The sequence below is a fragment of the Astyanax mexicanus genome, chromosome 18 (genome assembly GCF_023375975.1).
Source record: "Astyanax mexicanus isolate ESR-SI-001 chromosome 18, AstMex3_surface, whole genome shotgun sequence".
NCBI classification, from domain to species: Eukaryota; Metazoa; Chordata; class Actinopteri; order Characiformes; family Acestrorhamphidae; genus Astyanax; species Astyanax mexicanus.
This window is the reverse complement of record NC_064425.1, coordinates 2,529,367-2,553,252: the sequence shown is the minus strand read 5'-3', so window position 1 is coordinate 2,553,252 and position 23,886 is coordinate 2,529,367. Positions and strand designations below refer to the sequence as shown.

The 23,886-nt window shown below is 35.8% G+C and overlaps 1 protein-coding gene across 3 annotated transcripts; it reads left to right on the top strand.

Annotated features, from left to right (window-relative positions):
• Positions 1-406: 406 nt before the first annotated feature.
• Positions 407-22,841, top strand: spa17 (sperm autoantigenic protein 17). Of its 3 annotated transcripts, none has more exons than XM_049467208.1 (6): positions 407-492; positions 1,764-1,930; positions 3,191-3,261; positions 3,371-3,432; positions 4,784-6,095; positions 21,760-22,841. In XM_049467208.1, exons 2-6 carry the CDS (start codon positions 1,777-1,779, stop codon positions 21,778-21,780), a joined length of 1,620 nt encoding a protein of 539 aa, XP_049323165.1. In that variant the 5' UTR covers positions 407-492; positions 1,764-1,776; the 3' UTR covers positions 21,781-22,841. The 3 variants fall into 3 exon arrangements, with proteins under 3 accessions (XP_049323165.1, XP_049323167.1, XP_049323166.1); XM_049467210.1 differs by having other exon boundaries at positions 21,682-21,770; XM_049467209.1 differs by having other exon boundaries at positions 421-492; positions 1,769-1,930.
• Positions 22,842-23,886: the final 1,045 nt, after the last annotated feature.

The window sequence follows — 23,886 nt, the reverse complement described above, 5'->3', positions numbered from 1 at the left end:
TGTCCATGCATGAATCTTTATTCGGGCTGTTTCTGCATTTCTGTATTTATTTATTTACTAATTTATTTATTTCAACATTTATTAATGAATAGATAATGCAGAAATATATAAATAAATAAATGTAAAAATACATTAATCAATAAATATATAAATAAATTATTGCAGAAATGCAGAAACAGCCCCAAATAAAAATTAATGCATGGACATATGGTTAGATAGGTTCCTGATATAATTTTAAGTGTGTACCTTTTAATGATAAATATTTCCTATAATATTTTATTCCTGTGTTGCTTGTTGACTGACATGTTAAAGCTTTTTATGTTCTGTATACAAATCTGCTAATTAAATAAACAATGTTTCTGCTGAGTTCTTTCTTTTCATTCTGTACTGCTTTTGCTTTAGACCGGTTTGTGCCTCTTCGCTTTCCGTAGTTCAGACTCGGTTGCCTAGCAACGCCTGACAACAATGAGTGCATAGCAACGGCCTGAGACGGTAAGAGAAGATCTGAGCTGCTTTATTTAATAGAAACAGAACTGCAGTAAAAATAATACTAATAAAACTGTTTAACAGGTTCAGGGTCTGTTATATTCACACAGAGGACTCTGTAGTGATGTGAGGCCGTTTTTAAAGTACAGGAAATAACTGTATTATTAACTAGGCTTTCAGAGTTCCTCCTCACAATACAGCTCTGAAAAAACGAAGAGATCACTTCAGTTTCTGAATCAGTTTCTCTGATTTTGCTATTTATAGGTTTATGTTTGAGTAAAATGAACATTGTTGTTTTATTCTATAAACTACAGACAACATTTCTCCCAAAAATATTCTCATTTAGAGCATTTATTTACAGAAAATGAGAAATGGCTAAAACAACAAAAAAGATGCAGAGCTTTCAGACCTCAAATAATGCAAAGAAAAGTTTTAGCAGTTCAGAAATCAATATTTGGTGGAATAACCCTGTTTTTTAATCACAGTTTTTAATCATGCATCTTGGCATCATGTTCTCCTCCACCAGTCTTACACACTGCTTTTGGATAACTTTATGCTGCTTTACTCCTGGTGCAAAAAAAATAATTTAATTTAAGCAGTTCAGCTTGGTTTGATGGCTTGTGATCATGGTGCAGAAATGACTTATTATTGTCTATTCCTTAATTCCTCTGTGATGAAGAGCTGAAATTAGCGTTGATTAGCTTTTATTTTATTTATTTTTTCAGTTCCGCCTTAAATGCTGCAGCCCCTGCCATCTGTTGCACTGTTTAAGGTGGAATGGAAAGGTTAGCTAGCTAGCTAGCTACCGAGACAAACTACTAGCAATCTTTTTTATGCTTGTTTTGAAGAATTCGGCCATAAAACACTTAAACTACACATTAAACTATGGTAATATAGTATATGGCTAATCCTCACTTTTAACAAGGAAAATACTGAAATTTGTGGGTTTCTTTGGTTGCTTGTTGCGTCATTTTACCAGTGATTCTCCATTCCCTCGGTTTGAAGTGTGCTGAATCTAAAAAATCTCCACCCAATCCCTTCACCTAATCTACCCCTCCAGCCTAACAAGAATCAGATCAAGTGGTAGGGCCAAGGGGTGAAATGGAATTGGGCACATAAGACCAACACTTTATGAAATGTAACAGTTACATTTTAATCGAGTTAGTGTAGAACTCTAATTTTACCAGATTAGCATGCCGTTGGCATTAGATAGCCATGCTAATTATAACAGCTCATGTGTGACTGAAACTTTCTTTATTTTTTAAATTATCTTGAAGCTTAGAAACAAACATGTCCGTGCCTTTCTCCAACACCAACCTTCGAGTTCCTCATGGATTCGGCAATATTCTGGAGGGTCTTGCGAGAGAAGTGCTGAGAGAGCAGCCTGACGACATCCCCACCTTCGCCGCCGTCTACTTCACAGCACTTCTCAAGCAAAGAGACGGTAATTTCCTTCCATAGAGCCGAACAGTCTGAGAACGGCTCTTTTCTTCTGGCAGTTCCAGCCTGAACAATCCCCATTCTCACTTTTTATTTCTAATTTCAGTGTGAATGTGAATCATCTAGTCTGTGCTAAAATACTGCATTGCACATTGTTCTTTTACATGATTATGCAGTTTAATAAATCTGCTGACAATCGATTACCAGACTATTCTGATCATACCTTGTGATAATTCATCATTATGTGGGTTTTCCCTGGTGAAAAAAAAAAAATGTACTTAATTGTATTTCAAACATATTGAGAAATGTCTTAGTATGCTGTAAATAAACTTAAACAGATTTATGTACTTACTTAAAATATATTAAAAGTAAATTAATATTATACTTTCATCAAATGTTTGAAAGTAAAATTTAATCATACTTTTTTAAAAAGTACAATATAGTGTATTTAAAAATATATATCGACTATACTATGAAGTACACTTCTAGTTTAATGTAATTCAAAATACTTCTAAAATACTTATTTCCAAATATACTTTTGTACATTTTTAGCAAAGTGTGTTAAAAAAACAGCTGTTACAGTAGTTCACTTGAAGTGTAATGTATCATGTAACTTTTCAGAAAGTATTCAATTACTACTCTTATTTAAAAAAAATGTAAAGTAAATTTGTAACACGCTAAAAAATTGTAGTACAATATATTAAAATATATTTTTATACCCAAAGAAGTCTACTAGAAGTGTGCTACAAAAGACAGGAACAGGAAGCATATTTGTACTCTAATATAAATAGATCATATATATATTTAACATCAATTTTTAGTACATTTCTAATATACCTGGTGTATAATAAATAGTGATACATTTGTAATACTCATTAAATGTATTCTAATTTTACTGTAAGCATATTTTAAAAATATAGGGTTTCATACATGAAGTAGTTTATGTATGTTTAAATGTTACTTAAGTATATTTAAAATATTTCCATTATAGTACAGTTAAGTACACTTAGCACAATTTAAGTAAGACTTTTGTACTATTTTTATACTATTAAATAAGTGTAATAAGTACATAAAATTATTCCATTTTAGCACTCTTTAAATATACTGATTAATAATAATGTGGCTACAAGAACACTTTAGTTGACTATAGCATAATAATGCTTAATATACTTTAATCTACTTTATTTTAACTTGTAGATTGTAGCTTTATATAGTCTATATTGACCTTGCTGGTGAATATATGTATATATATTTTCTTCTACAGAAAGTGGCCTAGATCCCGCTGAATGGGGAGCCCGATTAGAGGACAGGTTCTATAATAACCATGCTTTCAAGGTGAGTTGAGTTCGTCCATAGACTGAAATAAAAAATATTATTTCCCAAATTAATTTAATCTATCTAATTTAAGTCTTTGATTGTTTTTTTTCTTCTATTTCTCACACAGAATAAAGAAAACCAAGGAAACTCCAGCTCAACCAAAGTAACCCAGGCCTCGCTGAGCGATGAGTGAGTCTGATTTCTCCCTGAAAAATTTATCACATGAGAGAGACAGCAGCCATCTGTTACCTGATTTCCCTTGATTAAACAGGAGGAAAGGCAAAATGTAGAATTAAAAAGTGAACTAATCTGTTTAATACTATTTACTATTCTATTTTTGTGTAATAATCACTGCATTTAATACTTTTGAAGGGCCCAGTGGTTTCCACAATACAGAAAACACAACATAATAGTAGAGTTAAGTCATAAAACAAACATATTTTCTACAGGTTTTACCAACGAACTTATTATTTTACGACATACTACCACTTAAAATCCAAAACACTCCTCAAGAGCAGGAGGAAAATTAAGCTTAGCGATTCTGCAAACTCAAAAGGCAGAGGCATTTCAAAAGGGCAGGAGAAAAGAGTAGTCAAAATACAAACAGAGAGGTATTTATACTATACAGACCAGGTATAAACAATTAGTAACCGGGGGAGCAGGAATGCCATAGTATACTGCATAACATATTCTCATTCACTGCAGTGAATTTATTACACTGATTTTTAAATAGTTCACTCCAAAGCTTTGAGCACTATTTCTGCCCTTTTATTAAAAACACTGCTCAATTAAATCATAAATGTATAGATGTCTAAATATATAAATCTTTATTCATATAAAGCTCCGTAAAAAAAATTGAGCACTTAAAAATGATGCGTTTCTTTGATTTTACCAAATTGAAAACCTCTGGAATATAATCAAGAGGAAGATGGATGATCACAAACCATCAAACCACCAAACTGAACTGCTTGAATTTTCGCACCAGGAGTAAAGCAGCATAAAGCTATCCAAAAGCAGTGTGTAAGACTGGTGGAGGAGAACATGATGCCAAGATGCATGAAGAAAAACTGTGATTAAAAACCACCAGGGTTATTCCACCAAATATTGATTATTTCTGAACTCTTAAAACTTTATGAATATGTATATATAACTTGTTTTCTTTGCATTATTTGAGGTCTGAAATAAATAGCAGAATCAGATAAACTTATTCAGAAAATAAGCTGCTCTCTTAATGTTTTTTCAGAGCTGTATTTTAGCAATCAGTACCGTTTAATCTCAGTATATTCTGTACCATTTTCAAAGTGTTTGTATAGGATAATTGTATAATCACTTACTCTCACTAAGAACCATCATTAGTCATTGACTAGATAAATAAGCAGCTTTAATTATCAGAGTACCAGAACCCAGATCCACATCTCTACACATCTATACACATCTATACAGTGCACCATCAGTAATTCAACACTATTACGGCTAATTTGATCATGAGTCACCCTTAATCGCAACTAAATTATCCTTATATGTAAATGTCAACTTTCAGAGACAAGGTTGATCGGGCTGAATCGTTTGGAAATGAAGATGAATTCACTCAGCCAACTCAGAACTCCTGGCCTTCATCTGAGAACACTGATAATGATGCTAAAGCTCAACAGGAAGTGCAGGAAAGTGAAGAAGCATCTGAGAATAAAGCAGATGATGAATCAGGGGAGAGTGATCCTGTTATCACTCCTGAGGTTTCCTTCAGAGGAACTGCAGATGTTGATATATGTGCTGAAGGACTTAAAGAAACTGAAGAAACGGGAGAGATCAGGGAGCTGGAGAAAGAAACTGGGGAAGATGGAAAAGAAAAAGAAGAAGAAGAAGAGCTCAAGGCCACACCTTTAACCTCATATAGTGGTTTTGTGGATGTAGATGTGTGTGCTGAGGAACTGCAGTCTTCTACTTTGCAGGCGGATGATGATGAGTCTGCGTATGAAGATACTGAAGGAAGGATGGGTTTGATTGATGCACATCCTGCTCTCGAAGCTTCAGAAAGCCCAAAACCTGTCCAAGGTGAGGAAGAGCTGTCTCGAGAGTCTGGAGATGTCCTGGATTCTCATGATAAATTCATCGAAACTCTGTCTGGTGCTGAATCCCCACGAAATGTTGAGCAGGAAGTGTCTGATAACGAAGAATTATCAGTTTTTCTCCCAGTAGAAGAAGCAGAAACTAAAGAAGAAACTGATGATCCTTCTCAAAACACTCTCTCAGAAATGACTGATGATTTGTTAGAAGATGGCGATAAAGAAAACAGTCATCTTGAAGAATTCAAGAATTCAAACGAAGCTTTTGAGGACGATAACGATCAAGTCGATCAAGTTCTGAGCACTGATCATCTTCAGTTTGCTTCTGAGACGACTCAAGAAGAAGATGAGGAGAATTATCCTAGTCCTGAAGCTCCAGTAGACGAGTCAATGGATGAAGGGCTAATGGTCAGCAATACTAGTCTCATTGATGAAGATGACCCAATCCTATCTCAGCAGGATGTTCCAAAAATTGAAGACAGCAGAGAAGATCAAAGCATGAATGATACTGAGATGAAAGAAGACGACGTAACGACTCAAGATGCTGAAGAAGCTTCCAATAGTCCAACTCCTGAGGAAGCTGCTCGTGAGGAAGCTAAAGAAGACAGCACAGAGGTCATCTACGAAGAGCAGACTGAGGAGACGGAGACAGATTTAGACCAAGAAGAAGGACAGTCTGAACATCAGGACATCAGCAGGGACATCAGCAAGGACATTAGCCAGAACTCCACGCTTCAAACAGAGGACAAGGAGGAGGAGGAGGATCCAGAAAACAAGCGTGAGGGACAGGTAATACAGTAAAATTAATAAAATTAAGTAAAATATTCTGTGATTTTGAAGCTTTTTTCCTGGTCAAACTAAAAATGGCATGATGTCCTTAGCAAAAAAAAAAAGAAAAGTATATTAAACTATTTTTACTAAGCATTATTATGCTATAGTGCATTATTATTATTAATCAGTATATTTAAAGAGTGCTAAAATGAAACAACTTTTTTTGACCTTTTTAATACTTTAATTGTATAAAAAATAGTATAAAAGTCTTACTTTTTTAAATGGTGCTAAAATGGAACTACTTTATGTATGTCTTCCTATATTTTAAATATGCTTACAGTAAAATTATAATACATTTAATGAGTATTACAACTGTATCACTATTTATTATACACCAGGTATATTAGAAATGTGCTTAGAGTTTATGATAAATATATTTAAATGCTTCTTGTTCCTGTGTTTTGTAGGTACCACACTTCTAGTATACTTCATTGGGTGTAAAAATATATATTTTAATATATTATGTGTTACAAATTTACTTTAAATAAAAAAAAGTAGTAATTTAATTTAATTTCTAAAAAGTAGTTAACTTAAATTACATTGTACTTTAGGTAAACTACCGTAACAGTTGTTTTAACACACTTTGCTAAAAATGCACAAAAGTATATTTGGAAATAAGTATTTTAGAAGTAAATTGAATTATAAGTACATTAAACTAAAAGTGTACTTCATAGTAGCCATTTTTTTATAAATACACTTTATTGTACTTTTGTTTTTTAAGTATGATCAAAGTTTACTTTTAAACATTTAATGAAAGCATAATATTAAAGTACTTTTAATATATTTTAAGCAAGTACATAAATCTGTTCGTATATTTACAGCATACTAAGACGTTTCTCAATATGTTTTAGGTACAATTAAGTATATATATATTTTTTTTTACCAGGGTAAACCTACATAATAATGAATTATCACAAGATACAATCAAATTGTTTGATAATCGATTTATTAAATAGCATTATCATGTAAAAAATGTGCAAAGCAGTATTTTTGCACAGCCTAGGTGAGAAAAGAGCGGTTCTCTGACTGTTCATCTCTAACCTTTGAAGAAAGCATAATATTAAAGTATTTTAATGTATTTTAAGTAAGTACATAAATCTGTATAAAGTACATAAATCCCATATTTTCAGCATACTTAGACATTTCTTAATATGTTTTAAGTACAATTAAGTATATATATATTTTTCACCAGGGGTAAGAGACCTTCTTCTCCTGGATTTAGGCCATTCCCGTTTTTTTTTTGTCCTAAGTTAGTATGTAAAAATAAAAAGCTCAAGGACGAGTCTGATCAACATGGCGAGCAGTGCCTCTATTCTGGTCTCTGGAGGAAGGTGATTGAAGATGCCCCAAAATAGTCCAGCTTCCAGGTAATAGACTGTAGCATTTAGATCCTGAGCACAAACTGTTAGTATATAGCTTTTCTCTACGCTGCTCTCAATTCAGACGTCGTTTTTAATAAATAGACTCATTTCTGCCACTTCAGACAGAAAAATTCAGCAGTGTCAGATACTGGCACCAACATGTCAGATACATTTCTATATGGTTCTTATAAAAAAAGAGGAACTTTGGAGGAGAGGAAGATTTATAAGTGTGTTTCCATGGAAACATGTTACCAACCTTTCTCTCGTTCTTTATCTCAGGGTAGATTTTTACTCGGATTTTACTGTAAAACACAGAAAGAAGCCACTTTTTGACAGTTCAGTGCTGTGCGTCAAGTTCTACGGGGTAATTAGATCAATGCACTCTTTTGCTCTCGCTCTCTCCCTCTTTCACCATATCTATCTCTCTCTCTCTCCAATGTAGGTCATCTAACCTGACCTATATCATGTCCAATGACTTTTACATTCTAGGAAAAGTAGGAAATTGTGTGGTTGCTATTTTCAGAAGCAATATTCATGGTAATCATCAATCTCTGACGTGACCGTAAAATCACCTCTTCTTCTTCTTCTTCTTCTCCTCTTTTTCTGAGAACAAAGACAGACAAGACGGGATTAGTTTCTCAGGGGGTCCTGGGGTATTTTTCTCTTTCATGGGGCGGGTTTATCCTCTATGATTTTATTACTGTCAGGAACGACCATGTACAGTATGTGTTTTTCTCAGACGTCCTCTGAGAAAATTACAGGCTGAATTATCTACTGTTTTCTCTGAACTCCGTGCTCCTCCGGTAATTTTAGTCCCGTCCGGACGCACATCTCTGAGTTTCGTCTCCTCGCGTTTAATAAAATTGCTATTTGTCCACTGCCCCGCACATTAATTCCACTTTGGGCGCGCCACGGTTTCCACGGAGATCCACGTTAAAAACACAACAGCGAGTGGAAATGGAGGAGCTACTGAATGGTACGGATGTCATGTGACCGAGAAATAAGCCTAAAAACTCACTGGTTCTCCTGTTTTTTCAATTGCACTCAGATGCAGGTGTTTTATCACTGAGTAGAAGTGTGAAATATTTTTCTCAGACATCCCCCTGAGAAACTAAACCCTTCCAGATGGGGATTAATAGTTCGAAAACGTGTACAAAAATTTCAGTGTTTAATTTTCATAACTGAATAAAATAGAAAAGAATAAACTGAAATTTTTCAGTTTTTCCACAAACCATGCTTGTTATTTGAGGCTATATAACTTTATAACATTACTGTCTTATTACTATCACATTCACAGAACATAAAAAGAACACCTACTCTATAACCCTAAATAAGTCTGACCAATGCAAAATAAGAGTAAAACAATATTTAAAAGCTGTGTTCTTAACATTTACTTTGACCTTCAAAAATAATCTGGGACAGTAAAGCTGTTTTTGTAATACTGTTAATCCTTCTCACACTTACCACTTAAAAATGTCTGGCACTGAACATACTAAGCAATGAAGTGTTTTAGGTGTTATTTTTTTCCCATTGTTTACGTTCTTTTTTCCATTGTTCTCTGTTTAGTACTATAGACAGGCCAGTCCAGTACCTGTAGTCTCTTTTTCCGGAGCCATGAGTTTGTAACGTGTGCGACATGTGGTTTTACATTTTAAAAGTGCAAGAACACGCATGGAAAAGATGATTAAATCTAAAAAGGCATGTACTAATTATCTTAATTCATCACGGGTGTGGTTAACTTTGAACATAACATGAAATATACCAATCAACCAATCACTTGCTTATCATTTCCTTTAAGAGCCAGGTGTGCTCTGTCTTTGGCGCGTTTGTATTGGCACGACTGTTGACTGTTGTCCTGGTTTTAATCGGTCAGTGGCACACTGTGTTTCCTGCCACCAAGATAGAAACACGTAAGAAATTTACCTGAACACATGTCACTTCCAGAGCACCACGCCCACTGGCAAAAAAATATATTCCTAAACTCTACTGCTATTTTAACAACATGTGTGCAAGGCATGAAAATAGACTGTTGACGGGGTGTAAGATATCAATGAGCATTGCGATGTGCCTTGCACAGGGTGTACAATAGGTCTCAGAAATTAATAGTCTTTAAAAGACCAGCAGACCAGTTCTTTGCATTGTTTTTGGATTTGTTTAGATGTGTTTCCTTATTTTTCTGGTAGGTTTTTCAAACGCTGTGGAATTAGAGCTATAACGTGTCATATTGGTATATTGGTATACCGAGTACTGTAGATCAGCAGTGCCAAAATTACACATTACAGCACTAACCTCAAAGGGTATTATTGCGATATTACCACAGTTTCATAATCGCTGTTTATTAAAAGATTTTGAGTTAAAGAGAACGAGAAAATGCGATCTGTTTGGTTATAAACACTCCACCAATTAAAATAGTTCCATTACTGCTCTGTTTGTAGCTGCTCTGTAAGCTTTATGCATTATTGGCCATTTAAGCTTTTATTTTAATCAGAACATCACTTAACCTGTTATTGGTGGCTGATAATGTGTGTAATAATAACGCGTATTTTCAAATCGCTGGGCTTTTTTATTTGTGGAACCGCGTCTTTGCTTGCAACGCCTATTGGAAACATGGATTAGCGTTTCTGCACTGTGTCTCTATGGCATCCAGCGCCCCACAGTGGTGTTTAATGATATCGCCTTTGGGTTGTATTTGGTTTGTAAGCGCTGCATCGTTGCTAGGTTCTCTGTTTGTGGCAGAGTAATACATGGAGAGCTTCAGTTACAGTGCATTACCGGCTGATAATGTCACTCATAAAACGGCTATCAGCCAATCACACTGCATGGTCGGAACTATTAAACTGTGGGATAATGTACATTTTTCATTCTTGACACCACTTTGTCGAGTAGTGTGTTAAACATTACACTGGATCTGAACTGTAGATATTACTACAAGTAGCGCTGATGCTACAGTTGACTCAGTCTGACAGGCTGAGAGCTGAGTTGTAATTGATATAGTAGGCTTAGTCATTGGTGTTTGACAGAATTCTCTTGAGATACTTTTCCATGCACTTTCTCTCTCTCTCTCTCTCTCTCTCTCTCTCTTTCACCTCCTTCCTTCCTTCTCTCTCTCCCTCTCTCTCTCTTTCTTTCACCTCCTTCCTTCTCTCTCTCTTTCTCTCTCTCTCATTTTCCCCCCTCTCTCTCCCTCTCTCTCACCTTCTTCCTTCTCTCTCTCTCTTTCTTTCACCTCCTTCCTTCTCTCTTTTTCTCTCTCTCTCATTTTCCCCCCTCTCTCTCCCTCTCTCTCACCTTCTTCCTTCTCTCTCTCTCTCTCTCTCTCTCTCTCTCTTCTTTCTCTCTCCCTCGCCTCTTTTTCACCCGCCCTCAGATTGAGAATAATAAGCATAGCTGAAGGAGAGAGAGGAGCTTGTTGGAGGCGCTCACAGTGCCGAGAGGTTTACGACCTATTGCGATTAGCTTAACACACAAACACGTTTATCGCCATCTGCTATTGCGCGTCATGGATTGCCATATCGTAAGTACTGCCTGCATTTTAATCAAAACCATCTGATAGAACATAAATTAGATTGTGAAAATCTTAGAAGTAGTTGTAGAGATGCTGATGTCTTGTGCTTTAAGATTGTAGTAGAGTTATGTAGTATTTATTTTGTGCATAGTCAGAATTTGCTGTAACTTTTATTCATACTCTTTTTTTATGTGCATGCCTTTGATCATCACTCAATGCATGAAAGAAAAGTCTTCATAGAGCACAGAAGCTCAAGAAGCTCAAGCGCAACTTCTTTCCATATAAGAATGAGAGCAGGTGGTTGTGGATAATGCATCTTGGCTGCATGGCCACTAGGGATCTGCCCAAATTCCAAGTTTTGTAATATACAGATCTGGAAAAAAATAAGAGACCACTTTTAAAAATGATGTTTTTCCTTGATTTTACCAAATTAAAAACCTCTGGAATATAATCAAGAGGAAGATGGATGATCACAAACCATCAAACCACCAAACTGAACTGCTTGATTTTTGCACCAGGAGTAAATCAGCATAAAGTTATCCAAAAGCAGTGTGTAAGACTGGTGGAGGAAGAGAACATGATGCCAAGATGCATAAAAAAAAACTATGATTAAAAACCAGGGTTATTCCACCAAATATTGATTTTTGAACTCTTAAAACTTTATGAATATGAACTTGTCTGGTCTAAAAGCTAAAGCTAAAGTGCATCTTTTTAGTTATTTTAGACGTTTCTCATTTTCTGCAAATAAATGCTCTAAATGACAATATTTTTATTTGGAATTTGGGAGAAATGTTGTCTGTAGTTTATAGAATAAATATTTTTTTTCCAGAGCTTTATGTACTGCGTGTGTACTGTAGGCATATCAGTTTGTATTTTCGAGTTTTGACCATATGAGCATTGTTTTAATGCCTCGGGTCACTATATTTCCTTAAAACCCCCTTGTCAGAAAGCTTAAGCTGTATTATACAACCAGCAATAAAATGAAGGGATGTGGATGTTTATTTAAGGACAGCCTCATGTACAACACCTCTGCTTTTGGCCATGATATGGGAGACAAAATGTCAGGATGTTCAGCAAAGTAAAAAGGAGCTGATTAATTCCTGGTTCAGTGGGTGGTCACACTCCTACATGGAGGGGTTTCACAGCCACATGCAGGCTTCACTCTTCAACCTTCAACACAGGCTCTGTTTCCACCCCTGCCAGCCTCTGCTCGCTGCCTTTACATCAGCGGAGCCGGGCTCAGTGGGAGAAATGCATGGGTTCAAACATTCAGAGCCTCTTAAAGAGACTAAGTGAGACTGAGCCAAATCCCACCAACACACAGCTTGAAGACTAGGACAGCTATGTGTCCAGCTCCTTCTGGAATTACAGAGAATATATACAGCTCTGGAAAAAAAAAAGACCACTTCAGTTTCTGAATCAGTTTCTCTGATTTTGCTATTTATAGGTTTATGTTTGAGTAAAATGAACATTGTTGTTTTATTCTATAAACTACAGACAACATTTCTCCCAAATTCCAAATAAAAATATGGTCATTTAGAGCATTTATTTACAGAAAATGAAAAATGGCTGAAATAACAAAAAAGATGCAGAGCTTTCAGACCTCAAATAATGCAAAGAACAAAAACACAAGTTCATATTTATATTCAGGTTTTAACAGTTCAGAAATCAATATTTGGTGGAATAATCCTGGTTTTTAATCACAGTTTTCATGCATCTTGGCATCATGTTCTCCTCCACCAGTCTTACACACTGCTTTTGGATAACTTTATGCTGCTTTACTCCTGGTGCAAAAATTCAAGCAGTTCAGTTTGGTGGTTTGATGGTTTGTGATCATTCATCTTCCTCTTGATTATATTCAATTTGGTAAAATCTAAGAAACTCATAGTTTTTAAGTGGTCACTTATTTTTTTCCATCTTTTTTGTATCTCTGTAGCTGTAAAAATGATGACTTTACAGCAGAAAGCAAAACTTGTCTTAAATTTCAATGGAAATTAAAGTAAAACTGGTTTTACTAATTTTTCTGAACAATGTAAGAGAATTTGTTCTTTTAATCCAGAATTATTTACACAGTGTACAGAGGTGCTACATCCCTCAGTGCAGTGATATGTTTTTAGGTCATTCTAATCCTCTTGCTGTTATTGGATCTTAATTACTTTTCTATGTAGTAGGAGTGGGCCATATGGCCCTAAAATAATTTCACAATATTTTATGGTATTTCCATTATAGCGATACTCTTGGCGATATGGCAAAACACTGTTTTTTTTTTTGTTTTGTTTTTTTGAAAAATATATATATTTCAAGAATACACTACTGCAACAAAATGAAAATTTGAAAAAAAAAAAATATATTGTCACATATAATATGATATAGCACACTCCTAACTGAGATATTTAAAAATACAATAATTTTCTCAGATTTGTAACAGAAGTCAATGATCCAAAATGTCATGATACTAATAATAACGCACTGTACTGGTCGGATATAATCTGTAGATATAATAGTAGATATATAAAAAACAGTAAAAAGTGGTTCCCTTTCAGGGTATACGATATGGCACACCCCTACTATGTAGCACTCATAACAGTTCAAAGCTATATACAGTACTTTACTGGTATTAAAAGTAGTTTTCATCCTTTTTAAGTGGGAAGTAAGCCACAGATTTTGGCTTCTAGGCTGTTTAACAGTCTGTAATACTGCTGAACATGATTAAAAACATAATATTTCTGGAGATGATAGAGGAAATGTGACTAAAGCTCATCCAGTGGCATTCAGGATAATTTTCCAATCAAAGGAAGGCATCAGTCATCAGACATTTGACTCAGTGTCACTGAAATGACGGCTGCTTTTGGGTGAACAGGAGGAATGCGGCCACCCACAGGAGGAAGAGGACATTATGGACATCCCCCTGGATGACCCCGAGGCCAACAAGGCGGCCGCCAAGATCCAGGCGGGTTTCCGTGGCCACATGACCCGGAAGAAGATGAAGCCTGGCGAGAAGCCTGGCGAGGAGGTGAGCAGCAGCGGTGAGACCCTCAACGGCAGCCAGGGGGACACAGGTCAGTCTCTGTCTGTCCCCACTTGCCGTAAGATGTAGACCAGAGGCTTCATTTTAAGTTCTGGAAAGTCGGAGACGTGCACAATAGTTTGGAGATGTTTTTCCGCATAAGCACACTTGAGGCACTATTGTACACACTACGCAAGGCACGCTGCGATGCTCGTTGCTATTTTACACCCCGTCAGCAACTGATACACTGACGAGCGTGGTGTTCTGGAAGTCACGTGTGTTCAGGTAAATTTCTGCTGTGTTTCTGTTTCTATCTTGGCGGCAGGAAACACAGGTGCGCTACTGACTGATTAAAACCCTGTCAACAACTGCGCACCCCAAGCAAAATACCATATACCATCACTTCTTTACCACAGCAAAAAAACACCTCCTATACTTAAAAATGTGCAAAATAACTATATGTTATTAGTAGTTATGTATATTTTTTTCCTGACATTTATAAGGATTTATATTTATGTTCAGAACACAGACTTAATAACTGTAGCTTAATATAGCAGATCTAGGCATTCTGCTTTTTGAGAATTTGACAGATACCCATTCTAACTTTTATTTCACTTTGCTCTTATTTAACTGAAATTCGCTTTTATATTATTTTTATATTTGTAAAATATCAAAGTTCATTGTCACCACGCTCTCGCATCTCCCGTTGCCCGTCAATTAGTCAAAACTTGTGAAAATGTGAAATACACAGATTTAAAAAAGCTATATGTTGGCATTCATTTCTTATCACCAGGTCGCTTTTTTATATAATATATAAAATAATAGATTTTTTTAAATATAAAATATCTGTATCGACAATAAACAGAATAAAGAAAAACATAACATAGCTGTTCCCTTAAATGAGCTGCTGGTGTATCTTCGCAGGTTAGTATCCTCTGCTGAGACGCACAAAAGCACTGCGCTGTTAAGATACAAATGTGCCAAAGTCAGAGCTCACCTGCTTCTTAAAGGGAATGACTAGTGGCACACTGATTCATGGTTTATTTCACATTACGCTCAAAACAAACCCATGAATAAAGAATTAAGAGAATTAGCACACACCTTTTGCGCGTTTCGAGCGGCACAAGGCGTATTTTTTGCACCCTCGCGATACCAACCACACAGGACACGCCCCCAAATCAATCTGCGCAAAGCACAACTGACCAGTGCGCTTAAAATCACTAAAATAGGGCTCCTGATCAATTTATCATTTAACCCCTTATGGTCCATAACGTCTGTTACACCATCCGGCTCAATTAATTACTAATTGGTAACTTTTATCAAAGCAATGTGGCTGAGTTATAACTGAGTTTAGAGGTTAATGACCAGGTTTAGTTGGTGGGTTGGACAAGGAAAACAAGGAAAGCATCAAATCGTATTTTTTTTATTACCTCAGCCCTCCCAGATTTGACTTGATGACCATTTCCACTGACCCCAGACCAGTAAAATAATAATAATATCCATTAACACATTACTGTTATTGTCACGAATGTAAGACACGAGTGAAAAACATGCGTATTACAATTAGATCATTTATTAAAGACACTAACGATAACAGGGAAAACCAAGTACAGGTGTAGCTAACAACAGTAAGGCCGCATAAATAAACATAAACATATACCAGATTGGTTTAAGCAGAAGGTCATAAACAGAAGATAAACAACACAAACCATGGGCAAGGCAGAGAGCACGGTCCGTGAAAACTAGGAGCTAAGCTAAAGCAGTAGTCACTAAACAAACAAGCAGAGGTCATACACGAAAGAATAGGGAAGTAGATTCATTAACGAGCACAGAGAACAGGAAATGAGGGGTATTTATACAGGGCAGCACAGGTGAGAACAATGAGACTAATTAGTATGATGGAGATCTAGCACGTGACTGAGTCCATGGCAGGCAGACAGGAAGTGGCTGGCCTGACAGTTATCATGTACATATTTCCTCCTTCATCCTGGATGTAAATTTAACACCAATGTAATTTTTATAATTAGTTAGTTTGTTATTTCTTGCTTTATTGTATATTTTCTACTTTTCTCTTCGGATTTCTTAGCAAGAAGCAAAGAAAGAATTTCATTATTTCTTTCTGCACACATGACAATAAACTCTTTGAATTTTGAATCTTTAAAAGCCAAAAACTCTGTACGACTCTAGATCCGGGTGCCAGATCTCAAAATAATACTTTGGCCGCAAGATTTGAAGTGATGAAGGATCTGAAGCTTTTGGCCTGGTTTCTATACCGTTTCCCAGAACTGGCTCTGTATCTGCAAAGTGTTTCAGCTTGTGTTCAGAGAGTCTGCGATTGGAAACTGCACAAACAAACTCAAACAAAGGTGCTGCTGAGTAATTACACTAATTATCACTGTGAGTAAAAGAAGCCATATGAAAGAGGATGCAGTCTAAAATCCATCAGGCATCATTAATGAGAGCTTAAGGCATAAATCACTGCAATACTCTCCTTTTAATCACACGTTTTAATCACTTTCATTGCTCCGGCTTGTGAAATGCAAGCAATTATACGCTTCTTTTCATGCAGTTATTATTAATGAAGGTATACGTGATTGGTGGTGATCATTAAAATAAAAATGATCAGATCTTGCAGCCAGTATTACAGTTTTTCACAGACTACATGTGATTATAGAGGTTATTATACATCCACAGAGGGAAACCTGACCTCCGCAGTACTCTGAGCTTTCTACTCGTGTCTCAGTTTTAGCTGAGACATAAATCTCTCAAATCTAATTGCTGTTGTGGGTGGCTGAAGCCTCCACACTTCTTCCAGAACTGAATGTGAAAAGATCTCGCACATTTTTATTTCTTATCCAATTTGTACTTCTTATCCAGCGTGTGTGTAAAAATATGTGAATCCTTTGGGATTACTTGGATTTCTGCATAAACTGGTCACAAAAAATCACAACAATAGACAAACACAGTCTGCTTAAACTAAAATATATGTTTGCATGATTTTATTGAACACAACATGTTAACATTCACAGTGAGGGGGTGGAAAATGTATGTGAATCTTTGGATTTAATAACTGGTTGATCCTCCTTTGGCAGCAAAAATCTCAACCAATGGTTTCCTGTAGTTGCAGATCAGACCTGCAGAACGGTCAGGAGGAATTCTGGATCATTCCTCTTCACTAAACTGTTTCAGTTCAGCTATAATATTATGGGATATCTGGTGTGAATCTCTCTCTTGAGCTCATGATGCCACAGCGTCTCAGTTGGGTTCAGGAGGTCAGGACTCTCCAGAAGGAGTATTTATTTATTTTCTTCTGTTGAAGTCGTTCGGTTGTTGATTTACTTCTATGTTTTGGGTCGTTGTTCTGTTGCACCATCCATCCTCTGTTGAGCTTCAGTTGGGGGACAGATGGTCTTAAGTTTTCCTGCAAAATGTCTTAGTAAACTTGGGAATTCATTTTTCCATTGATGACGACAATCCATTCAGACCCTGAGGCAGCAAAGCAAAGCAGCCCCAAACCATGATGCCCCCTCCACCATGTTTCACAGTTAAGATGAGGTTTTGATGATGCTCTGCCTTATTTTTATCCACACATAACGTTGTGTTTTCCTTCCAAACAACTTTAAATTTGGTTTCATCTGTCCACAGTATATTTAGCCAGTAGTGCTATAGTGGAACATCCAGGTGCTCTTTTATTTTGCAAACTTCAAACGTGCAGCATTGTGTTTTTTGGACTGCAGTGTCTTCCTCCGTGGTGTCCTCCCATGAACTCCATTCTTGTTTAATGTTTTACTTATTGTAGATTTGTCAACAAAAATGTGAGCATGTGCCAGAGATTTGTCTTCAGTCTTCAGCTGACACTCTAGGATTCTTCCTCACCTCATTGATCATTCTGCACTGCTGTGCTCTTACAGTCATCTTTACAGGACTTTACCACACCTAGAGAGAGTAGCAGCAACAGTGCTGAACTTTCTCCATTTGTAGACTGTAGGTCTTCTGAGAGGCATGAGATTCATATCAAGCGATGCTTCTTAAGAACAGCAAACTCTAAACTGGTGTTTTCATAGGGCAGGGCAGCTTTAACCAACACATCCAATCTCATCACGTCCTGCCTCCAATTAGCTCTTAGAAAAGTCATTAGTCTAGACGTTCACATACTTTTAAACCATGCAAACATATCATGATTTGTGTGGTATTACTTTAAGCTGACTGTGTTTGTCTATTGTCGTGACTTAATCATGAAGATCAGAACACATTTAATGACCAATTTATGCAGAAATCCAAGTATAATCCCAAAGAGTTTACATATTTTTCTTGCAACTGTCCGTACTGTATGTAGGGTAACCTCCTTCCTTCCTTAACTTGCATGCAAATCTAACACCATTCAAATCAAGTCCAAAAGCTTAAAATCCCAAAAGAATCATTAAGTGTAATAAGGTCAGGCTGCACGTGGCTTTAATGTCCTACAAGTAAACCCTGTTGCTTTTCGCCTTTGCTGTAAGGCTTCTAGTTTTTTTTTTTCCACCTGAACCTCTGTCTCAACGTCCTTTTCTAAATCTGGGGAGAAATGAAGGGAAAAGCTGGTCATTTGATGTAGAAAGTGGGGCATGCAAGTATAGAGTGAGCGTGTCCTTCCAGTCCCTCACATCACCAGGCCTAGATTTGTCTCCTTCAGCTGCGCTCGCTGGTCTGCTCAACCCCACCTCTGACGAAGGCCGGGGAATTTAGGCCTTTTTCGTCAAAGCAACATCAACCCAGTTCTTGGTTGCTAAGCATTTTATGTATGAAGATGTTATTTTTATCTTCAGGTGCATCTGCACCACCGAGATGAGGCTGCGAGAATGTGCTCGATCTTAGAGAGGCACACACCGAATAAAGGCCAGCACCCAGCCATGGACAGGGGACACGTCCTAAAAATCATATTAAAATGATAGATTAGAAAATAATCAGGATAACTATATTCACTGCTATGTCCACGGGTACTTTACATAGTTAAATACCAGAGTATTGCCTTAGTATAACTCAAATACAGCTCTGGAAAAATTAAGAGAGTACTTAAAAATGATGAGTTTCTTTTATTTTACCTAATTAAAAACCTCTGGAATATAATCAAGAGGAAGATGGATGATCACAAACCATCAAACCACCAAACTGAACTGCTTGAATTTTTGCACCAGGAGTAAAGCAGCATAAAGTTATCCAAAAGCAGTGTGTAAGACTGGTGGAGGAGGAGAACATGATGCCAAGATGCATGAAAAAAACTGTGATTTCAAACCATCAGGGTTATTCCACCAAATATTGATTTCTGACAATATTTTTATTTGTAATTTGGGAGAAATGTTGTCTGTAGTTTATAGAATAAAACAACAATGTTGATTTTACTCAAACATAAACCTATAAATAGCAAAATCTGACAAATTGATTCAGAAACTGAAGTGCTCTCTTAACTGTATTTCCAGAGCTGTGTACTGTATATAATATACACGTATTTACATAAGTACATTGGAAGTTAATGGAAAAACAAATATTTCTATATATTTCAAGTCATTTTGGTTCTTTTCTATTCATCAAATGTAAATATCTATCTATCTATCATCACTAGAATGTGCTCAGTGTCCTCATGCTATTAGCATAGCCACCATTTAGCTATTTTTTATGTTTAAGCTAATTCTATGCTAGAACTCAGTCCTGTTACCTAAAACGAGTTCCAGTAACAGGAATAAGTGCCAGTAACAGGAGTGAGCTATCTATCTATCTATTTTAGTTGTTGTTTTATTAAACTTAATATTTCAACAGAATTATTTCACGTGATATTTAATTGTTTATAGGTGTTGTAAGAACTGTTATGCATCTGCCAGTATTTTCATCTGCCCTTGTACAATCTTCAATCACCTTCCACCACCAACAATTAATATAAAGTGAAATCCAACAGAACGGCACATTTGACTCTGAAATAAGCTGCAGAATTTATGATTCACATTTACTTTAGGACCCTGTTTACACCTGTTTACTCCATGTGTCCTGAGTATCAGGATTTTTCTGGATAAGGTCAGGCCATGCAAAAATGTAAGTCTAAATGCACTCAAGATTTTTGATTTGCTTATTTTAGGAATGTTTAATAATCTTAATCAGTCTTACTTAGAATTTTCACATTATTTTAAGCAATTTAAACTCAAATTCAGTGTGAAAGTCACCAGTCAATTTATTCTGATTTTTGCTTAATTTAGGTCTTACTTCACTAATTTTTAGATCTTACTAAGAAAAGGTTGCTCACCCCATTGGAAGATTTTTTTTGTTGCTTAATTTTAACATTTGCGTATTAATTTACATATATTTTGCCTAGTTTTTGCCAATATATTTTTTTGCAGTGCAGAGCAAGAAGTGATCCGCACAAGTAAACAAGCAAATCTCTATATGGGTCATTTCACTGAATTGGTGCCATTTCTGTCCCCAGGAATTTACATGTATAAATTTACACCCAAAATAACTTAAAAATACAAATAACACAAACATACATTTTATTATTAACCATAATGTCTTGTATATTGACCTAACTGCAAAAGTAAGATATATAATTAAATATAATATATAATTTAATATAATTAAAACATAGATAAAAACTACTTAGAACACTGAAAAAATATCGTTTGTTACGTGTCTCCACTCTCTAGCTATAAACTTAACCGTGAAATATTATTATTATTATTATTATTATATACTTCAGAGATGTAATTATTTTTGCATTGTTGTGCGACTCCAAATCCCATCTATGCTTTAAAAAAAAAAAATTTCATAATATATCTATAAAATTTTATATAAAATACACATTTTAGTTGTGTCCCTGGGTTTTTACTCAGTCCTGTTACCGTAACAAATAACCCCGTCTGAAACATCTGGAACATTCTACAACAGGAAATCACATCTACAACAGGAAGTGACATCAGCTGGTTCTTCTGAAGATTATAGGAAGACCAGAATTAAGTTCCCTCATTAGTTTTTTTCTGTATATTTGTTTGTTTTTGTATTTTATTGTAACTCTGACTGAGGAGCTCAATCTCAACACTCAGTCCTGTTACCTACATTAATTCTTATATCTTAATTGTTTATTTTTATATATATATATATATATATATATATATATATATACAAATTTTGGGAAATCACTAGAATGTGCTCAGTGTCCTCATGCTATTAGCATAGCCACTAATTCTATGCTTAAAAAAAAATCATTCCTGTTACTTTCAGTCCTGTTACTCAAAACATAAAAAGAGTTGCAGTAACAGTGCCATTGATATTTTTGTCATAAATATCAATGAATTGAACGTGCAGTCAAGCATTTTTTTTAAATAAAATAAAGACTTTCTTGAGGAAAATAAAAGGGACTTTTATTTTTATTTTTAAATGCCACATGAGTTTTGTAACCATCTTCAGATTAGAAACCTTGTAAAAAAATTAACAAAAAAAGTAAAGCTGGCTGAGTTTGACCAGTGCATGTTTTAAATAGTTAAATATATTTGTTATTTGATTCAGAGTTGAAAAATAGTAAAAAAAAAAAAAATACCCATATACTGTTTTACACAGCAAGCAGATTTCTAATCAGGATAAAATCTAGATACTAATAATTTAAAATGATCAGCTGCCAACAGGGTCTAAGTTGTGCTTTTCTTATTACAGATGTTTTGACAGTGTGATCTTCAGTCTCTCAGCAGGCCACGCTGGAGCATACTAAACCTGTCGTGTGTTTTTGAACAGCAGGAGGATCAGAAGGAGTAGAGACAGAAGACACGGCAGTGCCAGAGCAGTGAGGACGTCCACGCGTCTCTCTGTGGACAGCAGGACGACTTCTGGCCCTCTTCCTAGAGATGTACCTTTTTATGTAGAGAAAAGCAGTAGTCATAGGCTGGATATCTCGTCTGATATATGAACGCTTGTTCTCTCCAGCTCTCTCTCTCTCTGTCTATCTCTCTCTTATTCTTTCTCTTTTCAGCTTCTTATCTTATCCAGTCTGGGGGAATAGTTTCCCCGAAACCAGCATGCATCTACGTCTCACGGGCATGCACTCGATGCATCTGTACTCTTCCTGATCGTGTCCTCGTCCAGATGTTGGTGTGAAAGTGACAAGGAATGCCCTTAGAGTTTTATCACATACTGCTCAAATTCAGATATCTACGTATCTAAATACTTTAGATTTGGAATTATGGGATTATGCATCATGGTTGTCTTTTTTTTGTATAAAAAATATATATATATATATATTTGCTTGAGAGATTTCCTTTCCTGCTTTCCTTATATGGTGATCAGCATAAGTAATGTGTAGGATTTTTGGTTTGATTTTATTTTAGTTTCTTATTTTAGTTTAGATTTTTTTTGTTGTTTTTGTTGTTGATGATTTGTGCAATTTATTGAATGATATTGTAAGGATATATGGATTTATTGCTATTATGAATCTGTTTTAATTTATGTCGTTAAGATGTTATCATGTTATCTTGTTATTTGTTTGCTTTGCACCCTTTAACAACAGTTTTTTCTTCTTCTTCTTCTTCTTCTTCTTAGTCTTAGTAGAGTCAGCTGAAACAAACAAAAAAAAGAAAATAGAAATCAGAGCTTCCAAAACAGCAGTTAGCATGGCTGGATTTTCTTTCTTTCTGATTAATTTCTTTAATTCTTTCTCTTTCTTTCAAACTCATCAAGTTACTGTATTTCTCAGAGTGTAAGAACAATGATTTGACTAGGAATGAAAGTTTTATTAGAGACTGTGAAGATTGTTTTGCATGTACGCGACTTAATGAAGCACTGTATCAGCAGCAAACCCAATAAAAAAGCTCTGAAATGTGTTTTTTTCCTGCGTGGACGATGATTTTATGCCGCTCGCAGAAGATCATTAGTCTTTTGATGGTCTTCCACGAGGGAAGGTGGAGCCTGAAAGCTAAGGCAGCTTGTTTGATAGGAAGCAGTGGCTGAAAGATTAACCCACGCATCTCTCTCATCAGTCCTGCTGAAGGATCTCGCCGGGGACTCTCAGCTGGAAGCCTGGATAATGAGCCGGCCAATCGTTTATCATGGTCAAACCAACCTTTGACATCAAAACGCGGCTTCTGTTTCTAACGTACTGCTGCTCAGGATGAATCAGAGCCAGTCCTGCAGTATTTTAAACCTGCTCTTTTTACACCCTGAAGAGAGAGGGTTAATTATAATGGCCTCATTGGAAAGGGTAACATTAGTGTTAATGTCATCAATATACTACTTAAAGTAAAAGCTTGATGTAGAAAAAATGGGTCACCTTTTTCTCCGTCTTATCTGCTGTAGGTTTTCATTCCAATAAAGCAATAGAGCTAAACTTACTTAACTAATCAAATGCAGCTCTGGAAAAACAATTAAGAGGCCACTTCAGTTTCTGAATCAGTTTATCTGATTCTCTTTGCTAGAGAGCATTTATTTGCAGAAAATGAGAAATGGCTGAAATACCAAAAAAAAGATACAGAGCTTTCAGACCTCAAATAATGCAAAGAAAAATTTTAAAAAGTTCTTACTCATGTTCATGTTTTAAGAGTTCAGAAATAATCAATATTTGGTGGAATAACCCTGGTGGTTTTTAATCACAGTTTTTTTTTCATGCATCTTGGCATCATGTTCTCTTCTCCTCCACCAGTCTTACACACTGCTTTTGGATAACTTTATGCTGCCTTACTCCTGGTGCAAAAAATCATTCAAGCAGTTCAGTTTGGTGGTTTGATGGCTTGTGATCATCCATCTTCCTCTTTATTATATTCCAGAGTTTTTTTAAATTTGGTAAAATCAAAGAAAATCTTCATTTTTAAGTGGTCTCTTAATTTTTTTTTCCAGAGCTGCCCTAAGTGAAAAAAGTAGATTAAAGTAAAC

Excerpts from the sequence above, each read along its gene's own strand:
- spa17 (XM_049467208.1), top strand. The coding sequence starts at position 1,777 with ATGTCCGTGCCTTTCTCCAACACCAACCTTCGAGTTCCTCATGGATTC. Across the intron at positions 1,931-3,190 it reads ACTTCTCAAGCAAAGAGACG|AAAGTGGCCTAGATCCCGCT; the intron begins GTAATTTCCTTC and ends TTTCTTCTACAG. Across the intron at positions 3,433-4,783 it reads CAGGCCTCGCTGAGCGATGA|AGACAAGGTTGATCGGGCTG; the intron begins GTGAGTCTGATT and ends GTCAACTTTCAG.